At 38.7% G+C, this 24,421-nt stretch overlaps 1 protein-coding gene across 5 annotated transcripts in view; it reads right to left on the bottom strand.

The window, feature by feature from the left end:
* Positions 1-6,644: 6,644 nt before the first annotated feature.
* LOC135254801 (TGF-beta-activated kinase 1 and MAP3K7-binding protein 2-like) overlaps positions 6,645-24,421 on the bottom strand; it is a 35,813-nt gene continuing 18,036 nt past the window's right edge. For 2 of the 5 annotated variants that reach the window (XM_064335319.1, XM_064335326.1), the window contains exons 3-7: positions 22,287-23,931; positions 20,303-20,463; positions 18,772-18,865; positions 11,930-11,977; positions 6,645-11,177 (exon numbers count right to left, since the gene is read on the bottom strand). In XM_064335319.1, the coding sequence (XP_064191389.1) occupies positions 11,038-11,177; positions 11,930-11,977; positions 18,772-18,865; positions 20,303-20,463; positions 22,287-23,931 (2,088 nt within the window). In that variant the 3' untranslated portion in view covers positions 6,645-11,037. Of the gene's footprint in view, positions 11,178-11,929; positions 11,978-13,203; positions 14,325-18,771; positions 18,866-20,302; positions 20,464-22,286; positions 23,932-24,421 lie in introns of those variants that run through there. The other 3 variants (XR_010329968.1, XM_064335335.1, XM_064335346.1) reach the window with 3 other exon arrangements.

Below are 24,421 nucleotides of genomic sequence, written 5' to 3'. Positions count from 1 at the left end.
AAACGATACCCATCCGTAGTCATGAAACAATATTATGTGGACTTTGCATATGAAATTATAGAGAATGGATTTCAGAAATATAAATTAGTTTCCTACAAATTATACAGTTGCAGAAGCAATACTTTCAAGCAATTATTAGTTAGCAAATAAGCGTGTGTTACAATGTCCATTTGGCATGTGTATCCAAAGTTTTAATCAGCTGATGTAGGTAAATGGTCGATGGGGAGACGTATTGTTTATGGGCCTGGAGCATTTGTGATGATGAAATCGGTAGGAAAAAGAAAAAGAGGAAGAAGAAGGAAAAAACAGTGAATACCCTAAGTTTAGGGCTTTACTGTATGGATGTGTGAAGTTGTTTGTGAATTCTGTCTGTCAGGAGGTACAGAAGTCAATGTTTTTAAGGGCTGGGAGTATGTGGTCATTGTGGTTATTTCTATAGGGAACCCTGAATAGTGCCAAACTCTCAGTGCTGTATTGGTGTGGGGCATGCCACGCCACTAAGCTGTAATCATACTGGACATGCCTGTCAAATTTTGTGAGTTTTTGAGTATGGAAAAGGGGTGACATGTATTAAGAAGCAGCAGCAGAAGAAGAATCCTAGCAAAAAACAACAACAAGGGTCTTATGTACCCTTGGCGCTTGGGCCCTAAAGAAGAAGAAAAAGAAAAACAAGAAGAAAAACAAAAACAAGTTGAAGAAGAATCCTACCAAACACAATAGGATTGGCCCCCTAATGACAGACTGATCGCCAAATTGCCACCCCATGGGACCAAGAAATGAAACACATTATAACAAAAATGATATTATGACCCCCTCTACTGTGGACATTGTAGTATAGCACAGTGTTTTTGAACCCTGGTCCTGAAGATCCACTGTGTTTGCTGGTGTTCCAACCATAACAACAAGCTCTGTATTGTAATGAGCCGTTTGATACTTTTACAGTCTATTGAAGGACAATTTACCCTTTTAAAGCACATCATGCCAGAAATAGCTATGTATGCCATTAAAAATTATTGTTCCATACTGACCCGGGTCAAGTACAGATATTAATCAAATAATTTTCATTTAAATGCTTGTTTTGTGTATTTCTGTCATTTGCAAATAAAAAATCTATTCCTTTTTTTTCAAGGTATTTTAAATATTTAGCAAATAGAACAAATACTTCCATTTGAAATAATCAAAAGAATTCAAATGATTGATTCAAATGCTATGTAAAAAAAAAATACTAAGTGGAAATATCAATTTGTTCTGTATAGTTACTTTAAATACTTTAGAAATAATAAATGAAATTATTACAAGAAATAAGAGATTTGTTTGTCTAGATGCTGTCCATTAACTTTCTGTGTGTTGACCAGCTCACTCGAACCTCACTCATGAGAATCTTGGGCCCCACCCTCTGTAAGTGGAGGGAATTGCATGCCTGTTAATTGAGTGTACCATAGAAAAATCAGGCAATTAGCAGAGCTATATAAATGGCCTGCTTGAGCGCACCAGGGTGGAGTGTTTACACTTGTGTTATTGGAGAAGTGTAGTTTGTGGTGTTCATTTGCCTTAATTTTGTGTTGTGCAAAATGTGCAAAGAATTTGCAAAATCATGATACAACAATGAGATACTAAAAGCCTGAAGAGATGAATGACTGCTCAGTGACCCCATGGCTATACCTAAGCTGGATAACATAGTTTGATATCATAGCTTTATCTTTGTAGTCAAACATGGGTATTTCTAAATACCAGTCCCCATCAAGGTTGGGAATAAAAACATTATAACTGATATAATAATATTATAAATTATATAACTAATAGACCCAGAAAGCTCTTCTCCACTATCAAAGCCTTCTCCATCAATTCTCTCCGTGCCCACCAAGCGATTTTTTCTCAATATAAAAATGCACAGAATTTGTTTATTTGAGTTCAGTATTCGTTCTGGAATAAAAATCCCTACCCATGTATTTGATGTAATTGAGCCCCCTATTCCTCCATGCAGAGTCTTTCAAAAATGTTTTTAGTGCTTTATCTGATGAAGTCTGTCTCTAATTGCTCTCTTCAAACTGGGGAGTTCCCATTGGCTTTTAAGACTGCTCTAATGAAACCACTTTTAAAGAACAGACCCATTTGTTGTGACCCATTTGTTCTTCACAATTTTAGACTAATTTCTAACCTTTCTTAGTTAGATCCTTGAGAAATTAGTGCTAAAATAATTGAATACGTTTTTAACCTCCAGTGGAACTCTTGAAAAGTTCCAGTTAAGTTTTAGATGCAGGCACAGTACAGAGACTGCTCTTGTTAAAAAAAAACAACCTTTTTGTGACCTGGTACTTTCTGGACACTGTTCACTGTACACTGAGTCACTTCATTTTGCACACTTTTCAAAAAATACATACAGGCACAACAAACAGGAACAGACCAGCATTTACAGACTAAAACACAAACCACTGTCTAAAATAAGCTAAAGGGATTCCTTTGTATCTTCGTGTGCAAACACTTAATAAACTTACGTGTATTTTAAAGATAGTGAAGTTGGTCGATTTAGTATGCATGTTTCAGATGAAAATTATGTTTTGCACATTTTATTTGTTCTGCAAGGAAAGTCAATTACATCCGACAGGGTTCTTGCGGGTGCTTGAAATTCTTGAAAATGCTTGAATTTTAATGTTTTCAAGGTTGGGAAAGTGCTTGAATTTTGAAGAAAGCGCTTGAAAGTGCTTGAAATTTGTTAATGTAATTATTGTCATAATAAGAAATCACAATCTGATTGAATGAATTCACTTTGGATAAAGAAATAAAATAAGTCAGAGAGACCCAATTGATTGCTTTTTCCCACTGCTCCGCTCTGATCTGTCGGCCTGTTTTTTATGTGTGTGGCTTGCGAACCAGCTGGTCCCTCTCAATATTAAAAATTTTGTGTTTTCCTTTACATAACTAAAGACATTTCCACCATAAATTGATGCAGAAAAGGCACAAATTGGTGCATAAAATTCACCAGAATGCAGGAAATGGAGTGTTTGATGCTCAAAATTTCCTGGGGGAGAACCCCCAGACCCCACGCTTAATGTGTCCCCCCCAATGTTCAAACAAAACCTACACCGCTGACAAAATAACATCTAATCTAGTGTGAGGAGCAAGTGAAATAATCATTGTTTTGTTCTGTGCAGAAAAGTGCATGTTAAATGAGAAGGTTTAGCTTACCAAAGTTGCGATGTGCTGGAAAAGCTTTGACAATGCACCTTGAAAGTGCTTGAAAAGTGCTTGAATTTGAACCTGATCCGATTTTAAAGTTTCTCTAGCTGACTGGACCTTGATGCCGTAAATAACAGTTCTCTCGAAGATAGTATCAAACAATGCCTATTGAACAGTGAGATTTATTTCAACGATGTAACTGCATTTGTCTTGGATAATGCAAGTTACATATTGAAAGCATATAATTAAACCCTCCAAGGCTTAATGTCAAATATATCTCATTTAACTTGCAATTCTCACGTTGTGGCACTCGCAGGTAGGATTTTGGCTGGAAATTTCCAAACACTGACAAATTCATGGGAGTAGTCAAAAAGATTCTCAATTGAGTCTTCAATTTCTACTCCAGATTTGCAGACATGGAAATGGATACCACACTGAATAGGCGCCTATTACTGTGCTGGCACAGCTACTGGAGTTGAAGTGCGGCAAGTATTCTTGTGTTGTACCACCCACTGAACAACAACAACAACAATAACAATAATAATAATAATAATAATAATAATAATAATAATAATAATAAAACTAACCAGTTTTAACTATAGTAATTCATGTATAAATAGAGGTGTCCTTTGACCAAAAATAATCTAATTATCAGTTTCATATGCTAATCACAACATTTACATTAGTTATAGGACTCAAATCATTAAGTTATGAATACAATATTAAGGACTTAAGACCAGGAAACAAGCATTGCATTTATCATTTTATTGACAAGAAAGTTTACCAAGCATATTTATCTTTTTTTCAAGTTGTTTTACGGTATTGTCTTATTTATATATGTGATGTCATCATTACAATCTTTACTTATTTATTCATAAAATTACAGCTAACTCTAAAACAATAGAAATACAGCAACCATTAAAACATTAAAATATAGAAATACCAAGTTAAGTGCACATAATAAATGCTTAAAAATACCATCATTCTTAAAAGTACAGCAGCACAATAAGAAACCAGAGATGCATCTCTTAAATAGTAATGAAACAGTGGGGGCATGGATCCATAAGGCATGGATTCTAGTCAGATTACACAATATACACAGTACTTCAAGCTAATGATAATTACAGCACAACAGTTACAAAGTAACATTACAAGCTTAATTATGCTTCATTTTAAATGTGAGCAGTGCAAACATCATATGAAAAACTTTTACCACAAAATGACGCTATAGTCTAGCGATTCCTTCCACCATGCCGTGTCAAGTTCCAGCCCTTCGGAAAAGCATGCCTCTAGGTTTTAAAAGCCACACGCACCTGAAACAAATTATACAAACCAACTACTCCAATAATGGGAAATAAATTGCTTTGTATGGAAAGACAGTCAAATTATCTCATAACAAATATGATGCTAAAATGTGAAATTGGAACTTACCAAGATTTTTAGTTGTATTAGTCTACCCTAGTCCAGAGTGGACTCAGGCTGTCCAGCTTTTAAACTAATCAGCTCTTGTCACTTCCTTCCGCATCTGCTGTAGTTCAGGTACAGAGGAGTTAGTCTGTTGGGAGGCCAGTGCTTGCAGGGAGGCATGGGCCCGTGACAATATAAGTGACTGGGAAGAGGGTTGAACTAACGAAGAAGGTTCAACAGACAGGGCATGGTTGTGCCATAAAGGCCTGCATAGGAAAATATTTAAAATATTTTCCTTAAAGCACACAGATTATTTTACTGGTAGGGGTGAGAGCATTTCCCATTAACCACCACACAAGAATAACAACTACAAGGATTTATTTAGACAGTTAGAGGGACAAGTTCTAACAGGTCTGAGGCACATTGTAACAGAGTCCAAAAATGGTGGAAGATGAGCTGGAAATAACTTTGTTTTAATATGATGGAAAATCCAGCATTTTATATTCTGTTCTAAGTGCATATGACACCTACCATTAGTATGGGATGAATGTATCCTAAAATACAGTGGCCTATACAGGACAAAACAAGTACATGGTATACATACACTATTCTTCCAAAAGTAAGTGGACACCTGAACATCACACCCATATGTACTTGTGAACATCTCATTCCAAAACCATGGGCATTAATAATCCCTTGCTGCTGTAGCAGCCTCCTCCACTTCCAGTAGATTTTGAAACATGGCTGCCAGGATTCACTTCCATTCAGCCACAAGAGCATTAGTGAGGTTGAACACATATGTTGGGCGTATGAATTGGAATGGCCTGACTCGCAGCTGGCATTTCAATTCATCCCAAATGTACTTGATGGGGTAGAGGTCTGAGCTGCGTGCAGAGAAAAGGGCCTTCCCCAATCTGCTGCCACAAAGTTGAAAGCAAACAATTCTCTAGAATGTTACTGTATGCTGTAGCATTTCCCTTCACTGGAAGTAAGGGACCTAGCCCAAACCAGGAAAAACAGCCCCAGACCATTATTCCTCCTCCACCAAACTTTGTAGTTGGCACTATTGAGGCCAGTACAGTTGACATTATGCATTCAGAAAAACCCAGACTGCCAGATAATGAAGTGCAATTCATCTCTCTAGAGAACGCGTTTCCGCTGCTCCAATGGCGGTATGCTTTACACCACTCCTGCTGACGACTAGCATTGTACATGGTGATCTTAGGCTTGTGTACGGCTGCTTGGCCATGGAAACCCATTTCAGGAAGCTCTTCACAAACAGTTCTTGTGCTGACGTTGCTTCCAGAGGTAGTTCGGAACTCTGTAGTAAGTGCTGCAACCGAGGACAGATTATTTTTTACGCGTTACATGCTCCAGCACTCGGTGATCCCGTTCTGTGAGGTTGTGGCCCATCGCTTCACAACTGAGCTCTTGTTGCTCCTGTACATTTCCACTTCAAAATAACAGCATTTACAGTTGACTGGGGCAGCTCTAGCAGGGCAGAAATTTGACAAACTGACTTGTTGGAAAGGTCGCATCCTATGACAGTGCCATGTTGAAAGTCACTGAGCTCTTCAGTACGACTCATTCTACTGCAAATGTTTGTCTATGGAGAGTGATCATGGCTGTACGCTTGATTTTATGCACCTCTTAGCAATGGGTGTGGCTGAAATAGCTGAAACCACGAATTAGAATGGGTGTCCCACACTGTGCAAGTTGTACTCTGGCATGGTTCATGGTTTGTGTTTGCTAGTGTCATGCGTCAAAACTATACTATACTGTATCTTATAACCCACAAGGCCGTGATTTAATGTTTTGAGTCTGTGGTGTACACACGATTAATCAAAAAACACAAGCGGAACATTTTTTTAGTTCATACAAACTAGCCAAAGTTTGTTCCTACAGCAAGTATGCAAGAAAGTATCATGATTATCCCACCCACACACAAACGAGAATATATGGCTGCTGATTGCAATGAAACTACAAAAAACTGCAGACCTGCAGGACTTTGATGCCCCGATCTATGATCTCATTAATTAGATGAAAGCAACAACAAAAACCATTGTTCACAATAGATTTTATTTGTACAAATAACTTAGTTGGGAAACTAACATAAGATCTAAATAACTTCAGAAACTGAAATGTATTACTAAAATGTATCAACCTCATTTTGACATAGAGCTGCTTACTGAAACAAAAAGTGTCTTGGTAGTTTCACGATTCAAAACCACTTCAGATGTAGAGCCTGGGGAATTCAGATGTGTGGCAGCATTTCATGATAGATGACAAACTTCAGAATCATAAAAAAATAGTCTGATATTTAACATCAATGGGCCTCATTCACCAATCGTTCTAAAGAAGAATTTTCTTCTTAAAACCCACTTATGCAGCTTTCACAAAGATTCTGACATTCACCAATGTTTTCTTATTTGGGATTTGTTCTTAGGTAAGAACAGAATCTATGCACACTCAAGAGCACACTTACGCACATTTGAGTGCTGACATGTTTGTGCAAAATAATTGGTTATTGCGTTTTCTTCAATTCTACAGTTGTATAATATTATAGGATTTAAATTAAAAATATTATAAATGATAAAAATATTATTGTAAGTAATTATTTTCATTATTTTACAAAGCATTAAGGTGCCAGGTTCTGCCTCAGTGGGTGGTTGCCTCAGCGGGAGTAAATGATAAAAATCAAACCATTGTAGTGACCTTTTATTTTGGGGGTTTCAATTATGCAATGTTTGGCCTGCAAAAGCAATGCAAAAGCAAATATTTAAATTTTGAATACAAACTAAGCACGTAAGTAACACTTTTTAAACAAATGGACATTTTGAAGAAGAGAACGTCACTAGGGTGGTGACACCAAAATGACTGGCAGTAAATTTTTTGTGCAATGTTTTTGTGCAGCGACGGGTTTAATCCGATGCAGTTTACTGCCAGTTGATTTAATTAGCGGTATTAATGTGAGGAGAAGCGCTTTGTCATTTGAATGCATAACATTTTTGCCTCAGATTTGACATCAAACCATTTTTTTACTTCATCAGTTGTGCGCCCTTCTCCGGATACAGTGTTCACTGAATGAGTAATATCATCCCATGCATCTTTTTTGTGTTATTTTATATCCACTACTGACGCTACTAAATATGACAGGTCGTTTGCTGTTCACTTCCCGCAGCAAAACCTCCACTTCAGAACTACTGAAGTTTTTCTTACGTTTGGAGTCTGGTGCTCCACCGTCTTTAGATTTTCGTTTGGGCATTATTGACTTCATTCGCTCTCAACTTTTCTTTTCGATTTCTGTGTGTCACACAGCCCTGCAGTCTCATGCCTTTTATGGGGATTGGCGGGACATTTACCTATGCTAATTAGGAACAACTGGCACGCGCTTTACACTTACGAGGACAATGGGATTCATCATTTTAAGAACACATGCAAACAATTCTGCGGTTTAAGAACACGCCGTGAATCTGACGTAGACTTTTCTTAGGAATTTTCTCAAGAACAAATTTAAGAAAAACCTTTGCAGGAAGATATTGGTGAATGAGGCCCAATGAGTATAGTAACCATTACACAAAGTCCTATAAAAATATAAAAATAATAAAACCTAAAATAAAAGTTTGAAATAACATCACAAAAAAACATTTGACCCAGTCATCCCCTCCTCTCCCTCAGAGAAATGCCATTTTCTGAAAATTAACACCAATAAGAAAACATACCATATAGCAATAGAAAACTTGATTAGAAAAAAATATGTATTTTTGGCAAATCACAACTCAATTCACACTGCATATTTTTGTAAATACTTGGTTCTGCCAAGTTGTGCATGCTAATGTATCTCTTGCAGCATAAAAGATAACTCCCAAATAAAGAACATCACTAGTTGTGTTCCAGTTGTCTAATAGGAGCCATTTGTCATCAGATTTTAGCCATCAGATATCTCTGTCCTCTTAGAGCATATCTGGGGTATACCGATTCAGAAATCTGCTGATTCAATGATGGTAAATTAGCATTCAATGGAAAAATTAAACTAGGGTGTACCAAGTTTTGTGATGACCTTTAGGCTCACCTTTGCAAACAGTTGATAAAATGGATTTTTCTGACTTAATTGGTCAAATTATTTAATTATGCATACACATTCACACCTTCACAATTCCCAAAATAAGGAATAGTACAATATTTCTGGAATATGTCACATGTGCAAACTCACAATATGATGCATAAAAAACTGAAAAATAAATAAAAATACAATCTGCAAATTTACTGAGATAATTGAAAGAATGCAGAGCTTTGAGCAAAAGTCAACATACAAACCTGCCTCCCCAGGAAATGATAATCCTGCATTAAGCAGGCTGCTTTCAACAGCTAATACTTCAGTTGTGCATAGTTTCATATCAGAATTCAACACTTAAGCCTTTTGCAGACATCAAAAGCTTAACATTTATGTTGTGCTTATTCAAAGGAAAACTTGTTTTACATTATGCCAAGATATTAAAAATGTTTACATTTACATACACACAGAAGTAAAAAATACATAACAAATGTACAAAACCTATATACTTAAAAAAATGCATGCAATATAAATGTAATTGTTTTTCCAGATTATAGAAATACATTTTTTTATTTATTAGGGGAGGCTCATATGCTTTGGTTCCTGTAACAGTATAAACTCTTCCCATAACACGGCATACACCAACCAACCAGAAGCTCTCAGAGCCATATTCCCAAGAGCTGATTGGCTTTCCCTTCAGAAATAGTGCAACAGGTTTGGGTGGCTAAGGCATAATTGCTATGTTAACTCTGTGGAGAATATCAGGGTATAGCTCTGCTAAGGGGACATGGATAAAACAAAATGGGCGAAGTGAGAACCCTGTAGAGTAGACAAATCAACCAAAGGAAGCAGGAGAACCATGACATGTTCCACTCTTCATCGTGAGGTAATTTCAACTCTTTTGGCAGAATAAAGATCATTTTATCATTTCTGTGGGGCTGGAGGCTAGCAAAGTGCTCATGCTAAATCACGGAATCACAAATAGATGATGCAAACTTCCAGGGCATGTTGCATAAAACACTCTGCTTGACAAGACAGCCCTCCTTCGATTCAAACAGATTACTCTTTCTGACATAGGTTGGAAGAATTCTACTCCCCTTTAATACAAAGATGTATATTTAGACCACCACTAGTGGTCTCAGCTATTTGTCATTATCTTTACAAATTAAAAATGCTTGTCTATACACACGCATGCACTTATCCACCGTCTTTCAAGAATTTTGGTGTGTCAACGTGATTTTCCCATCTTTTAAACTTTATCTTGAAAGGGAGTGCATGTAGCCATTTCCATGTTTCTGTGCCTCAAGCTCCCATAGTTCAGTGAAATAGTAGATGGGAATTGTATTTCAATGCCAAATAGGAAGACCAGTTTCTCCATGTGTGAATTTTAGAAAATCACCTTTTAACAAATGGGAATACTAACGAAGATATACAGGTTGAATTACTACTACAATAAACATATAATAACAAAGATTAAATTGTGAATTTTTCCTTTAATACCATGCATCCTAGTTATCCCTCATTCAGTTCTTAAACAAGACAGGCCAGCTCAAGCACCAGTATTTACAGCACTCATTAAAGGCCTTCAACAAATCCATTACAATTGTGGAATGTTCTACTTAGTGATTGGATTATGTTCAGTGCAACATGGCTCAGTTTGTCTGTTCCCTTTGCTCACTATTGATTTCCACACAGTGTGATTCTCCAATGGCAAATGCAGTAGCTCTCAGGATGGGTCTGCCAATTGGTCTGTGATAACTGATGAGCATTTACTGCAACAAATTAGAGGGTTTCCAAGTTTGAGAGAGTGAAATCAAACCAAGATGGGCAAATGTACAGTAAGAATGAAGAAGGATTCAGTCACTTGGGACAGTGACTATAGTGGAATGTATTTCTTGTTCCCAAAATAACTGAAGCCCTGCAATTGTGTGCGAGTTTTACCTATTAGACCGAGTACTGCTGTCTTGAATATTTATGCGGAGTTTGACGATAAGGCAATAATTGCAATTATGTACAATATGTATTAGTGTTAATGATAAATGCTAATGCTAAAAGATACCCATCACATTGAGAAACACTTCTTTCCGATGAACGTCAGACAGCTGTGAGCAAAACCAATGAGCTAAGATGTTATGCATGCGTTAGTGCAAGATCTTACATGAGCACACCTCCCCCAGGCTAGGGCATGTACAAGTCCACCATTATTCAGTAACACAGATCAAAAATGCACTGAACCTAAAGACGGCGACCATAAAACCTTTGAGACGAAGGGGATTTCAGTCAAAGCCCCACTCATGTCTTCTTCTTGGTGGAGAAAATGAGAAAAACGCCTCCTCCAAGCATGGTTCATGTTTGTAAATCCAAGGAACGTCTTTTTCTGCACCCCACTACCATGGGGCTCAGAAATGCTGAGGAAACTCGCACTGTTCACAGTGGAGGAGGGCAGGGTGATTAAGGAAAGTGCAGGCTGTACAGCTCCATTCTGTCCCCTCATCTTCCTCAATGCCTTTTATAGTCTTTGGGCTTTTAAATGTCAACTCTGAGAGGGGAGGGGTAGGGGGACAGTGGTTTGTAGGGTGTTGTATGGGGAGGACAAACAAAAACACAGGGTTATAAACAGGAATACACTTCCATTTTTACCATTTATCAGACACTCATATCCAGAGCAACTTAAAAAGCTTGCATTCCTGTGTTTCCCCAGCGTTTTATAGGAGAAGCAAACAAACTCTGTGTTTTGGTATTATTACTAAAAGATACACAATAACTATGCAAAATACAAAGTTTCTAAATGCCACCACTGTCGCAATGTTTGCCCATTTAACAAGCACCCCCTTCCCTGCAGTCTCACCTGCAACTATACGACGCTATGCCAATACAGTGGTGAGAAACATTGCTCTTACCATTCTTAACATTGGCTTTACACATAAATATGTTACTTTCAAGATTCAGTAGTCATTTATTGCCTTAAACAATCCGTTGAGAAATAAACACACAAATAGAAAGCAGGGTAGGCATTTGCATCGGCCACGCACAAAATCCCACTTACATTTTATGCCTCTCTAACTCTTTTCAGTTTGTTATGGTTTAATTGATAACCTCCCAGTAGAGGACAGTATGAGCTTTCCAACAGTGTATGACATGTTTCATTTCAATTTTATTCCAAAGAGCGAAAGCCCCGCGTATTTGTGAGTGGTTCCATCAGCACAGTATTATGCATTCAACTGTACACAGTAATATATAAGCAGTTGAGGTGCTATTGCTTTTTTTTCCTTTGTCTTTTGGAAGACTTACCTAATTTTGCTAAACTCATCAGCCTGGCTAAAGCAAAATCTTGCCATGCTGACATGGAGTGGGACAGAAGAGAGGAAAGCATTAAGTCTAGCACAGATACATGCAAACATATTGAAGATGTTACTAACATTTCAATTATTTAAGTTGTCACATTTTTGATATTTTTATATTTGCATTGGTCGTAAGAGACAACTATGCCTTTGCTAATAATGCTCAGTATATTTGTATTGGGGGTTAAATAGCTGTTAGAATAGGGGAACTGTTTGTGTACACTGGGCAGTGTTAGTGTAGTGGCTCTTAGTAGCCTGCCTAGTTAGAATTCACTACAGTCACAAACAGTGCCTTTAAAGAGGCTGGCACTATTCTCTAATGTGTGCCTACTCTATATTCTCTAATTTAGTATAAGTGTTCATAGGTGGCTCAGTCATGTTTTGTTACAGGTTTGGTTTATTGTGAAGCTAGAATATCGTCAACATTTTTCTGATGGTGGAATATTATTTTCTTGTAATCGTATTGTACATAATGTGGGGTATTAGTATCCGCATGGGCTATATTTGTCACTCAGGGCATGGAAAATACGCATTTAAAGTTACTGTGTACTGATATTTGCTAGATGAATGTAAAATTTCTCTTAGAGTGATCATAAATAGTAACATTTGTAAAATGTTGTCCTATCCCCATGCAACAAAAGATTACATATAATCTTGTAAATTTTGTAAAACCACCTAAGAGTGAATGATTACATATTCAGCTATGAGTACCATGGTGTGTCACAATGCTTTTGCAATATGATATCAAAGTTCCATCTTAAACCATCAGAAAGGTGCAAATTTATTTGCTTTATAATGAACAAAAATCATTTTATTCAAATCTAGTGAGGTTTTGAACAGGTTTTCGGATCCCTAGATATCTTAAACCTGTATATTAATCAACGTACAGTCATTCCCAGTCAAAAATCTTTGTTTTGGTGTTCTGACGGCTTCACACCATGATCTGTGCCAGCGCTGTATCTTAAGAGATGTTTCAGTGCAACGATTGACAAAATGACATCTGTCGCAGTCACTCAGTGCGTTTACATGCACAGTTGAAATTGAGCTATATTAATAGCTCGATTTGGCCAAAGATGAGATTTAATTGGATTATTATCATCGTCCCAATATACATGACTCGGAAAGAATCAAATTATTGACCGAGGTGCGTCTGACGAAGGCTTCTTATAAATCCTGCTTCCTCCAATTTTGTCGCAACTATTTTGAATAGTTCGCCATTCCGCATTTTTATTCCATCCATGTATTTTAGGATATTTAACTCCTTTAGTTGCGATAGCATGAAGTTGGTCTCCTCGTCCATCCAGAAATGTGTTTTTTTTCCGCCATGATACTAGGGAGGGCAAAACGGAGCTTTAGAATGTCGCCAGCAGTGTATGCGTGTGAGCTCGACAATGCATTTCTCACAGAAAAGGTGGTTTGTCGCCTTTTTTTTTAGTTCATTACAGTGGTGATAGAAGTGACAATAATTAAGTGGTACTGTGCTGTTAGCCTTTATTGATCGCCGTAAAAGGTTAATGTGAAGTAGCTAGCACAATCAGACAGCACTAACCCATAAAAATGTACTTTGAATGGTACTTGCTCAATCGAACGGTAAATGTGAAAAAACATTCGATTATAGTCAGCGGCACCAAAATTTACTGTTACACCCTCAATAAACGGCAAAAGTCCCAGTAGAAGATTGAATTCAATCTTTTAAAGTTATATATTTTCTGAAATGTTATCGATTCCGCTTGGCCACCGTGAGCATATAGTTGCTATGTAAATTACGGATCGTCCGCAGCGTACACATGCCGTAGTAAATCGACCGCGAACCGCATTATCTAGGTATGTTAGTCCGACTTTGAAAAATTTGACTTTGTACGATTTCAGTCGGACTACAGTGTTTACGTGATTTTTAAAAATCCAGTTTTAGCCGGACATATACGATAAATTGACTTTTTCAAACATCATGTAAACCCACTGAGTCGATTTCTTTAATAAGCTCTTGAAAAGCTGCAAGTCAACGTGGATTACGTTTTTAAGATAACGTTTAAAATCCAAATCCTGAACATGTTGCACAAGCTAATTATTCATTAGACTATTACGAGGATGTTGTCAATCCTCTTCACTTGGATGGCCAACTATATGTATTTGAACTGGAATACACAGATGAAGTGTGTGTGGACAGAACAGTGTAGCTTATGGTCAATTCAGACAGAATTATTTTTAATTTCGACAAATACATTTCAATATTCACATTCATTTTCACTTTCTGTTAAATAGGTTTAGATAAACTGGACTTACTTGAAGGTACATTTAACCTGTAGCGTATCTTGATATGCCTCATAGACGACATGGTGAAGCTACTGGCATAGAAAAGAAGCCAAAAAGCCTAAACTTTACAATGAAGCAGTTGTGTAAATCAGAACCAATAGGTTTGATGAAAAAATTACGAAAAGAAGCCCCAAGTCTGAAAAAACAGACCTTTAATGTCCGCTTAACACACTTTGTATTGATTCCAGACGGCCATTTTGGGACAGACATAGCGGCAGCATTCCAAAGCAGCTTGCGCATGGACTCACATTAGGGCTGCCAATAACTACTATTTTTCTATCGATTAATCAGTCGACTATTTTACCAATTAGTCGATTAATCTAAACGATTAATTTTCCTCCAAAAAAATCTAATTGACCATTTCATTTAAGTTCCAGGGTTTTCCCTACCATAGAAAGGCTTAGGCGCAGCGCCTAAGTGATTTTGCGGAGCACCTTAAGCCGAATGAACGTAGAAAGGCATTTAGGCGACATATCAGAATGAATGTAAAAATAACAGTGATGCGCTGACAAAAAACAAAAACAAACAAAAAAAAGAGAGGTGGCTTTATGGTTTTAAACAGTCCGTGCTACGATGGCATTATAAATAGAAGTGGGTGATTGACGAGCATTTTTATGCATGGTAGGTTAAATGCATTTACAGAATATAGCGTTTTTTTCCCCAAAGATGGTATTTCTCGAATATAATTGTTCCGCCGTGTTAACACATTACTACGGTTGCGGGTCAGGCACTCTTCACGGTAAAAAGAAATTTTAGGATAGCGCATCCGAATTTCTTGCGTCGAAAGAGCTGTGATGGAAACAGCGATAGATTTACCCACTAGCCACATCTGCCAAAAATGTAAACAAGTAATCCAGTTTTCACAGTCGGGAAAAATTTTATGACAACGTTAACCAGCGAAGCTAGTTAGCTGACGTTACATAAAGATACCTCGATTGAACTAACGTTAATATCTAACGTGGCTTGGTAGGTAAACAAAGTTAGGCTGTGTTCACACGAACGTCTTTTTCTGATGAAAACCACTGGTCAAAGCGTTTTTTCATATATAAAAAAAAAAAACGCTGTTCCAAAATATAGCTGAGAGCACCTAAGCCCTCTGAAAACCTAGGGAAAACCCTGAGTTCATTTTATTTTGACAACAACAAACTGTATGTGTCATTGTATAATGCAGCACAAAACAAAATGTAAACAAAGGTTTACATATTAAAGTGCAAAACTGTAGGTTTAAACTGGCAACTCCAACATGATAAAAATAAATAAAAAAGAGGGCTTATTATTTAAGTCAGTAGTGCAACTCCAAAATAAATCCAAGTTTCTATTAAACCCATTATCAAAGTAAAAAAGTTAGGTCTGCATATTAAATAAAGTGCAACATGTTTAGCGTGTAAGAGACAATGGTGTCTAGCTCAAAGTCCAACTCAAATATTGGAATCAAATGTCTGTTAGACGTGTGTTCTAATGTAAGAATGTCAACACATGTTCTGGACTTACAGTAGGCTAGCTCTTTTCTTGGAAACTTTTCACTACTAACGCTTACATTACAGTGTGAAACATCCACATTATATAATACCACTGACCTATTCATAGACACTCAATTTCAAAAATAACGTATATAACCGAAATATTTTGAGCAGTAATACTTACATAGCAATGATGAAATTTTATCTGTGTTCAGTAGATAGAGACAGAGACAGTAAATCAATGACTGTTTTATCCGCTTCTGTTTTGCTCCAGAAAACGATGTCAGATAGGTCTATCAGCAAATATATGGCTTAGCTATGCCCAGAAGTCCTCAATAATAATAGTATTTTCCAAGAAATTACGAGAAATCGTTGACAACGTTTCGTCTTTTACCGCTACCACAGAGTGAATACGTAGGTGAATGCGATGATAAGAAAATGTTTGGTTACGCTGACCTAAAAAATGCTATTCCAAAAGCAAAATAGACATGTTATACATCGTTAGAAAGCTTATACTCTCACCTACTGAATAAATGAATTGACAATCAAGCCAGACCGTACTAAAAAGGGCGACAACACTGTAAACAACACGTGTGGTATTACGCACAGCTATTTTTGGAACCTCTGAACCTCTTTGGCAACCGAGTCGGACTCTGCTGCAGCCGCCATGATTTTTTAAAAACTGTAGCGTTGACTGGAGCCGACCAATGACTGGAGCCAAAAACGACTGACGTTACATAGCAATTACGTAGTGATATTGAAGAAAAACATTTGTTATAATGAATTAAAGCGTTTTAGATATCAAAAGGGTAAATTCATTTTTTTTGTAAAATAATTAAAACAAAAACGATGCGTTGGTTTAAAATAATGATGTCAACGCATTTTCAACGTTGACGTCATCAACTAATCGCGGCAGCCCTACATTTCATACATCATTAAAATCGGAATACAGATTGGCCAAAATCTGTAGGTCATTGATTGTGTGAAATGGAGTGAAAACTGGCCCGTTCCGATCCATGGCTGATAAATCGGAGCACCCCTAGTAACAGGCTATATTACGCTTGTAAATAATAAAAAATGCATCTCTTTTTAGCATGCCTCTCTTTTCCCTTCATACAAAAAGCACTTCCTTTTTTCAGATAGTGTTCCTTGCTTTAGCGAAGCAAGCTAGTGTTATAGTCCATAGTTAATATTAGTTTGCTTGCCTTAGCAAAGTCAAGTATTATAATAGCCCATATTTATTATTACTTTGCCTGTTTTAGTGAAGCAAACTATTGCTATTGTCCATACGTATTAATATTAGTTTGCTTGCTTTGGTGAAGCAAACTACTGTTATTGTTCATACTTACCAGTTAGCTTGCTTCAGCGAAGCAAACTACTGTTATTGTCCATAGTTATTAGCTTGCTTGCTTTAGCAAAGCAAACTACTGTTAGTCCATATTTATTATAATTAGTTTGCTTGCTTTGGTGAAGCAAACACAATTGTTATTGTCTATACTTATTAGTTTTCTTGCTTTAGTGAAGCAAACTATTGTTATTGTCCATACCTATTATAATTATTATTAACAGTATTATTCTTGCTTTAACAAAGCAAAACATTGTTATTGTCCATACTTATTATTATTAGTTTGCTTGCTTTACTGAAACAAACTTATTTTTTTTAAAAAACTGTTATTCTCCATACTTACTGTCATTAGTTGACTTGCTTCAGCAACCCTAGCAACCGCCTACTAACCAACTAGTAACACCCTAGCAACTGCCTAGTAACACCCAAGCAATGAGGTAGTAAGACCTTAGCAACCACCTAGAAACTCTTTAGCAATCACCTAGTAAGAGTCTAGCAAAGACCTAGTAAGTCCCTAGCAACCATGTAGTAACCACCAAAATGATAGCCAAACCACAGTGTGTTTGGCCCATCCAAGACATACAAGGATGTGCCAAGACCAAAATTTAAAAACCAACAAAGCCAGCAGAATATTTAAAAAAGACCAGAAATGAAATGTTTTTATAAGCTTACTTTGGTAAGGTGATTGCACCTAGGCGTTATGCAAACAAAACACATTTTTAAAAGATAAGGATAGACAGTATTCATGTTTTTGGACAGCTGATATAGGCCCACAATTCCCTCCACAAGTAATGGCATCCCAAATTAAGACTCTGTCACTGATTTTATATTTTGTGTAGATTTAAACGGGATTTTCAGTGATGCGAGTGCTGGGGGCCTGTGACCTAGTAAAGCTTTAAGTCTAGCAACACCTCTGGTAGAGGATATCACAAAATGGTTCCCTGATTAGTGGCCAGATATACATGTACTTGGTTGAGAAACCTAGCATATACACACATACAGCCATAAACGCAACTGGCCAACATTTAGTGTATTTAAGTAGTTGAGGAAAAAAATGTTATATGAACCAACTCACTCCCCATTACACTGGTTTCCAAAATAACAAAGACAAATGTGTGCATGTTTTTAATGAAGTACTAACAGTACATCCATTACACAATGAATGCAACTACTAACAGTAATAATAATACTACTACTACTAGTAATAATAATAATAATAATAATAATAACAGTAATAATAATAATAATAATAAACCTTTATCTGATTTATCCTACCTACCCACGCTATTGCTTGACAACTAAATGAATCCTTACAATCATATGGCCATGAGGTTAGACTGGTAAAGTTTTAAGTGCTATAGTGCTCTAACTTTTTCATCAGGTGACAGCTAAACAACTTCTGAAGCAACCACACTAAATTTATCCATAAACTTTATGATCCAGTTTTTTTTTTCTTTCATACAAATTGGGCCGTTTTTCATGCCCATCTCTTGCGGCAGGTCCTGATTTAGACTGCTTTCACTGAGGGAGCCGTAAGAGATTTTGGTTGATTCAACAACTAGTAGGTCGTTATTGGAATGAAAATGTGAAATACGAGCTGAAGTGATTGACCTTGATAAATAAGAAAATTGTGTAGTATGACAGCTGCCAATCAAAAGTATAAAACTAACATACCTTTAGTCTGAAGGAGGTCAGTTGCTTTGGTTAGGCAGTCAATGTCGATCTGGAGCATTCTGTTTCTGCAACGCAACTGCTGCATCTCCTCCATCTGATAAAAGCAAAAAACACATTTACCATAAACCTAATAATTTGTTTTTGAAAATAAGCCAAATATGAATACACATTTAGAATGAAATACCCTTTATTTGAATGTAGTAACCCAAACAATATTTTATTCATGGTTTGCATATACCTTATGCTTGATATATTTTTATTTATTAACCTGAATTTATACGGGGTAGGTTGACTGAGCATGCATGCTCTTTGACAGAAATGACCTGTCAACACCCCTTCCATCCCCCCCCTCCCCAGTTACCCTAACCAGCATGGGAAAACATGCAAACTCCACACAGAAAGGCCCTGGATTCATGCTCTGAAGCGACAGTGCTACCCACTGCCCCATCGTGCCTCCCAAATTAATAATCATTAAAAAGCATTTAAATACTTTGTTCAGAGTAATGGTTAAATTGGAATATCTACCTTTTCTCTGTACATGTCTGACTCAGTCATTCAGAACCATTGCCTCAGGGCAGGAAACAAATTTGTGATTATAATTGTAAGATTTCACATAGAATAAGGGTTTAAATCAAACGTTTCCTTTCACTAGTACTCTTATCCATCAATCTTTCATTACTCAAAACTTTCTTCCACTGATTTCTAGCAATGTGAGGAAGTAGAGTAATTTAATTGAGGGAGCTGTGTCAGAATGTAACACTGCAGTTAGCATTTGCTTCAAAACCTTGTTTCTGTTGTTCACGATTTTAAGATGGATTACTTCACATCGAGCCCATCTACTTCCCAAAAGATAAAAAAACACCATTGATCCACCACTATGGTGGCACCCCCAAAGTGACTTCTCAACACAAGTAGAGGACTGCTAAATGCCAGTACTGTAATGTAAACTATAAAATGGTTTTATTCAGATTATGTTCATATGTCTGTAGGTACCTTAAATGACTGGCCTCATTTAGTGTTCATATAAACAGTTTACTCAGAATATTAATGTGTACAGAATTAAATATTCAACATGTAAATGCAGTCACTGCAAAACACAGGCCACATTTCTTATTTTGCAACAGAAACTGAACAAATGTGAAACACAAAACAAAAATCTGCATCTACCAACAAAAATACTTGCACAAAACTGGCACTACTCTTAAATGACAACTCAACTAAATATTATAGGGCTTTGAAATTAATTCTGCAATATTTATAAGTAACAGGTATCTGAAAGCCAAGGAAAGTCACAATATAACTGTTACTTTTTTTAAAGACAAAAACATTGCATCCAATGAGCACTTCTGAAATGCTTTACGTACAAAGCTGAGTAAATCCTACTAAAAATAGTTACATTCCAACAGACAATGGGTCATGTTATATAAAGGGGTAAGCACTGAACACAAAATGGCATCGTCACCATAATCACTCCAGTAGATTTAGTGGGAGAGTGCCTTTGTTCACTAATGAGAAAGTGGAATGGACTCACGAAGGGGGTGTTGGAGGTGGAACTGGATCTCTGGAGCCGTCTCTGCACAAGGTTGCTCTCCAAATCATGGACCTCCTCCTTCAGCTTCTCCACCTCGTGCCTCTGTACCTCCAGCTTCCGCACCAGTCTTTCCATACGGGCCTTCTGGTGCAGACACAGAGCTGTGAGGCAGGATGGGGCAGAGGGAGAAAAAGGCACTCATCAGGGAAGGTTCCCTATTCGATCAAACATTCACAGTTTGTCAGTTAAATGTTTTTGGTAAGTTTATTAACCTTGGGCCATGGCCCTTGTTTGAACTATTACTCATTTTACTCCACAAGACACAGCCACAGGCTCATGTTTTCCTTCCATCTCCAAGCAGTTTACAGCAGTAAAAGGCCAACAACAACACAGGACCTGACAGTCCAACAACAAGCAGGCACCCTACAAAGGCTCCCTTTTAACCACTCCAGATTCCACTCTCCCCACCTAGATTCCAGATACTAGGTGGGGAGAGTGGAATTCCAGATAATTCCTTTCTGGTGATGCTTGCCATAGTTCTGTTTTACGCATGATGGCAATTTAAAAATATATAATTGAATCCTGAAATAAAGTTAATCCTTTTAAAGAAAACCTCTCTGTGCTGTTCAGTGGCTCATCCTGTTCAGGCACTGTTTTAGTCCATGGATGAGCCCTGTGGGCCAGGATGGAATCTCAATAGTGTCAGCACCAACTGTGACCAGCAGGCCCAGGGGGAGATTCACGATTGGCGGTAGCGTGTGCCAGGGCCAGGTAGGGTTCAACCGGCCAGGATCCACATCTCATCACTCTCTAGGGACAACCGCTGGTTGATAGGGTGTCTGTGCCCTGCTTGCTACAGCTGCACGTCATGAAGCATTTGGCGATTAAATGCTTTTCGGAGACTTGTCTGCGTGCCAGTCTACACTCTGCCACACTGGTGTGTGTGTGTGTGTCTGTATATACTATTATGCTTTCCAACAGGGGGAAAAAGGTGAAAGCATTTTCAAAAATTAAGTGTCTCTTCATTCCAAATCAAAATTATGACTGCTCCCTCCCCAATGATACATTTCAGTCTCTGCTTTTAACACTGTGTATTATCTATTTAAGTGCTTTTTCTTCACTGAAAATATATACCTTTTTTGTTAAGACTTCTTTGACCAAAAGACTAAGGAACCATATTTTAACCAAGACTGCTTAGAAAGGTTTGGCGTTATGCTGAAATGTTTCCTTGGGAAAACAGAATTAGTATTTGGCCACCAAACTTCAATAACTACTGCAGCACCTGCTTGGAATAAGCAGGAGACTCCAAGAGGAGAAATTATAAATACATTCAGTAGTGTAAAGCCAGCAAATAAGGGGTTCTGATAAAGTCATTGCATATGTGGTATTCTCTTTACACTCATAAATCCATCTGTGTCTGTCAGTAATTTAAGAGTGGAACAACTGGAAGACTGCAGAATGAGTCACTGTGACACAAAAAGAAAGATATCTTGGGGTTTCCAAGATGAGGCATTGCATATTAATCCCTTCAGCAAGAGGTACCAGGAGTGACTAACACAATCCAGTCAAAACTCCAAGAAAGGAAGTTCAACAGTTGATTAATGTGCTTTTCAATAAATCAATCAATCCATCTTTATTTATATAGCACATTTCATACAGTGGCTGTAGCCCAATGTGCTGCACTTTTGTCAGACTGCAAGTTTCTCTACTGCATTATTTCAGAGTCTTAGCAAAACAAATCTCTGACACTTTTATAAAGCTACTGCCAAGTTAAGCTCTCACATGTTTAACTGATATCAATTAGCACAATTCCTACACTTCTCAAAAGCATCAAATATAGTGTGCCACAAGGCTCAGCCCATAGACCAGTTCTTTTTCTGCCCTAAGAAATTAAGTGGAACCCTGACCTTATATAAAAAAAAGTGCAACAGGCCTAAAAATGACACAAAAAAAAAAACACTGACAAACTCCGGGCTGCACCCACCTTGACTGTAGGCCAGGTCATCAGAGCCCACACTAAGTCGTCGTACCTCATTGGGTTTCTCCCTGCATGTGGACAGTGGGTCTGAGAGATGATGTGGCTCTGGCTCAACACAGAGGTTTGAGGGCAAGCTGTAAAGATTGACATGTTCAAGGGCGAGGGGGGCCACCCCAGGAAGCGCAGCCGGAGGCTTGTTTGGGGACACAGTGATTTTGAAAGTGTACTTGGTGTTGGGATGGCTGACCACAAAATGGGGAGAGGGAACAGTGCCCCCTCCTATGCCCGCAGAGGCCCGGGAGCTGGGTCGGTGGTGGTGGATGTAGGCTGGGCCCATGCTGACCGGCGCCGGAATATTTCGGAAGCCTAATGGGCTCCCATGCAGAGGAGGATTGGCTGAGATGTAGACAGTTGGTGAGTTCCGGCATCTACTGGCCTCGCCCCCCGAGGTATTGGTGGAAATGTAGAAGGGGGGCTGGGAGCCGGAGGCGGTTGTGACGACTGCCTCATTGGGGGTGGCAGCGGTTGTGCTGGCAGAAATGTAGACCATTGGCTGACTGTGGCTTAGGCCTGGGCCACCAGCAGATAGGGGAGTAGAGGTAATGCAATGAAAAGAGGTTGTGGTCCCAATAATGGAAGCAGTAGAGGGGCAGGAGGAGACAGTGCAAGACGGGCTACTACCTGACCACAGTATGGCAGCAGCAGAGTTATTCCGCTGGGGCTGCTCGAGTTTTATTTCGATTTGGTTTTTCCGTGGCCCGGTGAAAATGTTCTGGACATTGCACTGTTGGGAAGAAGAGGAGGAGGAGGAAGAAGAGGTGGAGGAGGCACTTGAGGCTGGCTGGGCTACGGGAGGACCCTGGAGGAGGGATGGCGTCTGAAGGTTGATGGGTGAGCTTACTGGCATGTAGACGTGCAGCATCTGGTGACCCTGTGACTGAGGCAGCAAGGTATGTGAGGTGCTGTGGGCTGAGGACAGCATCCAGGAGCAGGAGGAGGTGAAAGGGTAAGACACCCGCTGCTGCTCTTCCTGTTGGGAAACCCAGCTGCACTTGGACCTGCTGGCCTGCTGCAATAAGGGCTGACCCATTCCAGACTGACTGACATAAGGCCTGATGTAAATGGAGTTACTTGGACTATTCTTACTAGGCTGGGGCCCACCATGTATCCGTAAAGAGGTGGGCATTTTGCGACTGGTCTGAACATTGGGGGCCAGGGTGACTGTAATGGGACTGAATCGGGGTGCTTGATGGGGGCCCACCAGGTGTCCTTTCCCACCAAGCTGGTCCAGCCCAGATGGCTGCGTGCTTGGCGTAGCATCCATCAACTCGAAAACGCTGAGGTCTGTGGGCATCTGCAGGGGGGGTGGCTGGGAGGACTGCTGCTGGAGGAGCTTACTGTTTAGCTGTTTAGTCTGGATGGCACCATCACTCAAGCTGTGGGACAGGGTCTTACTGCCATTTATCCTTGGGCCGTCCCGCAATGGGGGCACATACACATTCTGAGTCCGGAGGCCCAGGTGCAGCCGAGACATGTGGTTTTGCAATTTTGAGAGGCCGGACTTGTCTGAGAGGTTGAGGCTTGCTTCGCCACGGAGGAAGTCAGAACTAGTCTGGGACAGGCACTTTGAACAGGCATCAGAACTGTTGTTCTAGAGGGAAAAAAAGAATTTCATTAGCCTATTTAACCTCTTAGCGCACAGCCCCTAGTGGTGGGCACGCCCACGTGCCTAGATTACTAAAGTCAAACATTCGGTGCTACTGCAACCAACGTGTGAGATGAAAACAGAAACGCGTTGTTTCAGTTTCATTAGTAGACGATACATGACAACTATGCCGAAAACGGAGTTTCGCAGCCCCACCATTGTCGCTCCGGTTGTTCATTTAACACGCACCCCATCCCTGCAGTCTCATCTAAAAAACACCCCCCACCCTTGACATAATGGACAATATTGTCTATCCTGGCATTAATAAAAATATTCTTTCACCACTAAAAAATCGTATTCCGTCATAGCAACAAGATAAACCTGACAATAGCCCTAAGATATGCCTATACAGCAGTGAAAACGCTGCTCACTGAATAACGAAATAAACGAGAAAAAGTTTTTAAAAAGGATACCATGTCATTCTACAGTCAATATC

Source organism: Anguilla rostrata, chromosome 1 (assembly GCF_018555375.3).
Source record: "Anguilla rostrata isolate EN2019 chromosome 1, ASM1855537v3, whole genome shotgun sequence".
Taxonomy (NCBI): Eukaryota; Metazoa; Chordata; class Actinopteri; order Anguilliformes; family Anguillidae; genus Anguilla; species Anguilla rostrata.
This window is presented reverse-complemented; position numbering and strand designations above follow the sequence as displayed.